Here is a 4,635-nt window from a genome sequence, read left to right as displayed (position 1 = left end):
TGGGGCCACAGGTTTGCCCCAAAACCCGCCCTGTAAAGAGCCGACGGGGCGCTTTGGCATGAAGTTGGCCCTTCTGCGACGTAGAAGTTTGCAGAGCGCAAATGTCTTCAGGGGAAATGGATGGCACTTTTTGGAAGGAGGGAGGCTGGCCAGGACATGCCAAAAGACGTGGAGCAGCGTAAAGAAGTGATTCCTTGAAACCCCAATAGTATCAGGAAAGCAGACCAGGAACCAGAGCTTTAGACCCGCAGCAAATAATACAGTTTGGCCGCTCTGCTGAGCGGCTGCAGAGACCAGACCTGCTCACCAGCTGGCAAACCTGTGGGTCTGGGCTGCGATGAGCTGGGGGAGGAGGCGGGAGCAGAAGCGTGGAGGCGCAGAGGGAAGGCAGAGGTGGTAAAATCAAGTCTCTGATGTCCTGAGGTTTGCATCTCTTTCACGCGCTCTTTAACGCTTTTGCAGGGGTTTTGTGTTTGGGTATTTTGGGTATTTGCATTTTTCACGTACGTGATTCTTTCACCCCTCTCTGAAGAGCCAAAGACCGACATCAGCCTACCGCGTGATAAGCTGCTGCGGGCAAAGGAAATCAAGGAAAGAAAAAAGATCCAGAAGGCCGAGATGGAAAGAGCAGCGCGGCTCCGGACTGGTCTGTGCCCCGCCACCTCCCTCCCTGCCCCGGCCGCTCTGGGTCCTCAGCTGCCTCCTGCAGCGTTTCTCTCTCCTTGCAGCTCTGATCCCCCTCGACGAAGTCAGAGCTGAGTGGGAGAAGACCAGCGGCCCGTTCCACAAGCAACGTGTGGCAGAGCACTGCGGGATATTTTGTGACTTGTTCAAGGGGGCCACGTTCACCCCCTGGGTTACCTTGAGGGTGGAGTACAGCCAAGACGATGAGCACCTCGTGCCAGTCTACTATGGGAACGTGGTGACTCCGTCAGAGGTGCGTGAGGGGAGCTGGGAACAACCTCGGCCCCACGGGAAGCCTGTGTGGTTTTGTCAGATGCTTCTAAAGGGCATTGTTCGTTCTGGGGGATTTCTTTTACAAGGGTATTTCCTCTGCGATGAAGGAAATGCGTTGCTTGGACATGATAAGGACAGAGCTTTGCAACAGGATCGTTGTCTGTCGGCAGGCTGATGTTTATTATCGCTCTGGGGGCTCTCCAGGTGGAGCTGGATTACTCGGTGGCGTGGCTGGGCCCAGTCTGTGTTGCACCCTGGCCGTGCCTGTGACGCGTCCATGTTCTTTGCCTTGGGAATCGTGATCTGGTCTTAACGGAACCTGTCGTTTGAGTGATTTACGTTCTCTTTATGTTGCTGTTTTAGGCTTCCAGTCCCCCTGCAGTGTCATACGAGGCAGATAAAGGCTCCCTCTGGACTTTGCTGCTCACAAATCCAGGTGAGTAGCGAGTTCTTTAAAAAAAACATGTTTAAACTGGGTTGTTTCACTCTGCTTTTGGTTAGCTCCTGTTTCTTTTGGCTGCACAGCTAGAGGTGATGTGATATTTGCGAAGTAGGGACATATTACATATGCAGGAAGGATCGTAGCCTCCCCAAACCTCTGGCAGTTGAGAGATGGGACAGTGACGCAACAGGGCCTGTGTCACAGCGTGGAGGAAACAATTCCCTGACTCCCTCCCTTCTTTTGTTTACCCCCAAACTCCTCTCCCTTGGCAGTCTGCCTGTAGGTTAGCTGATGCTGTTCACCCTGAGAAACCAAGGCACAGTGAAGTGAAGCAGCTGACCGAGGAGTCCTTTTAATCTCGGAATTACATCTTCAGAGTTCTTTGCTCCTCATTTTAAGCTCAGTCCTGTAAGAATGCGTTGCTTTTCTGCTAGGAGAGGATTTCTGGGAGGTCTTGAGCCGTCCCCTCTGTTCAGAGGGGGTCTGGGTGTTCTCGCTTTGGGGTTAACGCAAACACCAGGTTGTCACTAAGTCGCCTTTCTCTGTTGTGTGCGTTTGCAGACGGACATTTGAGAGACGCCGACTCGGAGTACCTCCACTGGCTGGTGTGAGTACTGCACATCAGAGCCGCGTGCTGCTTAGCTCGGGGAAAGCGGGCAGAAACTCCTCCAACAGAGGTCGGGAATAAAGCGTTCGCTAAGGCAGTTGTGCGGCTTTCTCTGGTGCTCGTGCCATCAGCTTCTTTACCCCTGTGTTCCGGGTCCTGCTAGGGATGCGGTAGTTCCAGGTGTTGCTGCTGGTTGGCATTCACATCACTGGGTGTGATTTTCTTCCAGTGAAGGCGGCCTCTACTATCTGTTCACTTGTCAGACAAGGCATAAGTCACGTCAAAACGTAGCACAGTGTGACTTGCAATCCTGGGTGAATCTGCTGGTCCCAGTGGAGGGAAATGAATGGATGTATAGTGAAGTAAACTTCTTTGTGTTCAGGACGAACATCCCGGGGAATGACATCAAGTCGGGTAAGGAGATCTGCCATTACTTGCCCCCCTTCCCTGCCATGGGAACTGGCTACCATCGCTTCATCTTCCTCCTCTTCAAGCAAGACTGCCCCATAGATTTCAGTGAGGACGTTCGGCCGATGCCATGGTAATTCAGGCTTTCACTGGGCAGTTTCACACTCGCTTAGCGAGGCTTGTTATGATGACGTACTTGTTACCACTGTAGGATAGCGGTTCCTTTTAACCTGCAGGGTTGTTCGGGCCTCCTTTGAGTTGTTGTATCACCTGAAGCCTCAATCCCAGCCCTGCAAGCACTGCAAAGTCCTGTTGCTTTAAACCAGGCTGTTAAGAAAGGGGTTTGCCCTGCCTGGGGCAGAGACGTGCACAGAGCTGGAGAAGCTGGGAGATTTTCTTTTGGTGGCTTCCTTTTCCACCTCTGTTTTATAGACTCTGGGGTGATGTGGAGAAGTAGTTGCCTACCAGGGTGCTGCAGGAAAAGAGGTTCACCTCAGCTCTTGTGCTTGTGTCTTGTTTCCAGCCACAGCCTCAAGATGCGAACCTTTAGCACGTTTGACTTCTACAGAAAGCACGAGGATGCAATGACCCCGGCAGGGCTGGCGTTTTTCCAGTGTCAGTGGGACAGCTCCGTTACTTGGGTTTTCCATCAGCTCCTCAGTAAGAAATACAGCGTGCAGGGGTGCTGGAGGCGGGCTGTTTGTGGGCTGGGACGTGGCCCTGCGGGTAGCACGGGGTCAGCGAAGCGAGCTGTGGCTGTAGGCTCTTGCTTGGTCCTGGCACTCGTCTGGGATCTGTTACAGCACAGACTGGATACTTGCCGAGCCATCCTCCACCACACTAACAGCAGTCTGAGGAAACAACCTGTAAAAGGCTGTTTTGTATGAGCGTTTTAAAGTAACACTGAGAGAGCCTCCACCAGGGCGTGCTTGACCAGCCCTGTGCGCGTGGGGGCCCTTGCTGGTGAAGGGGAGGGCCTGGGGTTTGGATCTGAGCCATCTTGCTAACGTTCTGCATCGCCGCTTTACAGATATGAGAGAGCCTGTGTTTGAATTCGTGCGACCGCCCGTTTACCATCCTCCACAGTTAAAGTTCCCGCGCCACCAGCCTCTGAGGTACCTGGACAGATACCGAGACACCGAGGAGCCCACCTACGGCATTTACTAGGGGCCCAGCCTCCTCTCGAGGCGCTCTGGCGTACGCTGGGTTGCTGGCCGGGCAGATGGGGCTGCCGGCTTCCCTGCGTTCACACAGCGGAGCCGTCTGCGCCTCTGGAGGGAAACAACAAAGTCTCAGCCCCTCGGCTCCCGGTTCCCCTGTGCTGGCAGTGCTGGGAAGTGTGCAGCTGAGGGCAACAGGCGTTCGCAGTGCTGGCAGCCGTGTGTGGTCAAAAGGCTACCTAAAGAGGACGTTCCCAGATGAAAGCAAATCCGTGGCCAGGCTGAAATCTTGCTGCTGATTCTCTAGCAGAGCTGATCAGTGAGGGCGGCGGGGTAGAGTCCCGCAGGGATGCCTTGCCTTGCTTCTCTGCAAGGATCACAGTTCTCATTTTGCCTGGTTTTGGAACAAACAGGGCCAGGCAGCCTGGATTTCCTCTCCGTACAGCGCTGCGATTCAGGACTGTGTCAGCTTTCATTTGTGCAGTCCTCTTAAAGAGATGGGTCTGATTAAACACACTGAGCGATGCTGGCAGTGCTGCTTTGTCTTTATTAGGAAGAGCTTGGTATCCCATCCAGCTGGTGCAGAGCTGGGGGAGCTCAGCAGGGTGCAGGGGAGAAGGGCAGCCCTTCCCCTGGATGAGGTCTCTTTCCCCTCTTAGACGTTGTAGGACGGGAAGAGTGCGGCTACGCAGGTGGTAGTCCTGCACAAGGTCAACGTCTGTGGAGCTGGCTTCTCCCAACAGCTACTCGAGCACGTGGGCCTCAGCCTCCTTCCCCTCGCTCCCCGGACAGCACGTACCCGCTGTGGATGGGTGGAGCAAAAGCAGAGCTGCGGAGCTGCTGGGGTTGGGGGCAGACGCGTGGTGGTGGCCTGGCACTCTGCCCCTGCCGGTCCTGTACCCAAGCTGTGGAGAGACTCTGCTTTCTGCTGTGCTCTGCAGGGCTGTTTGTGCATCCCCCTTTCGCATGTTTAAACCCCCAAATACCAACATGCCCTTGCTGTTGGCAGCTGCTTGTTCCCAGCTCTGGTTCTCAGTAACTTTTCCTGACGTTCCCCCCCT

At 54.6% G+C, this 4,635-nt stretch overlaps 1 protein-coding gene across 1 annotated transcript; it reads left to right on the top strand.

Moving 5' to 3' along the window:
* Positions 1-156: 156 nt before the first annotated feature.
* Positions 157-4,103, top strand: MRPL38 (mitochondrial ribosomal protein L38). Its single transcript, XM_009324619.1, has 8 exons — positions 157-178; positions 533-646; positions 729-937; positions 1,321-1,393; positions 1,961-2,006; positions 2,389-2,547; positions 2,938-3,074; positions 3,445-4,103. The coding sequence occupies exons 1-8, from the start codon at positions 157-159 to the stop codon at positions 3,579-3,581; spliced, it is 897 nt and encodes a 298-aa protein (XP_009322894.1). The 3' UTR covers positions 3,582-4,103.
* The last annotated feature ends 532 nt before the right edge of the window (positions 4,104-4,635 follow it).

The sequence above is a fragment of the Pygoscelis adeliae genome, unplaced genomic scaffold (genome assembly GCF_000699105.1).
Source record: "Pygoscelis adeliae isolate BGI_AS28 unplaced genomic scaffold, ASM69910v1 Scaffold445, whole genome shotgun sequence".
NCBI lineage: Eukaryota > Metazoa > Chordata > Aves > Sphenisciformes > Spheniscidae > Pygoscelis > Pygoscelis adeliae.
This window is presented reverse-complemented; position numbering and strand designations above follow the sequence as displayed.

Bases quoted from the DNA above. Each gene is read 5' to 3' on its own strand.
- MRPL38 (XM_009324619.1), top strand. From the start codon at position 157: ATGCCAAAAGACGTGGAGCAGC. The intron at 179-532 runs GTAAAGAAGTGA...CCCTCTCTGAAG, and splicing joins GCCAAAAGACGTGGAGCAGC to AGCCAAAGACCGACATCAGC. The intron at 2,007-2,388 runs GTGAGTACTGCA...CTTTGTGTTCAG, and splicing joins GAGTACCTCCACTGGCTGGT to GACGAACATCCCGGGGAATG.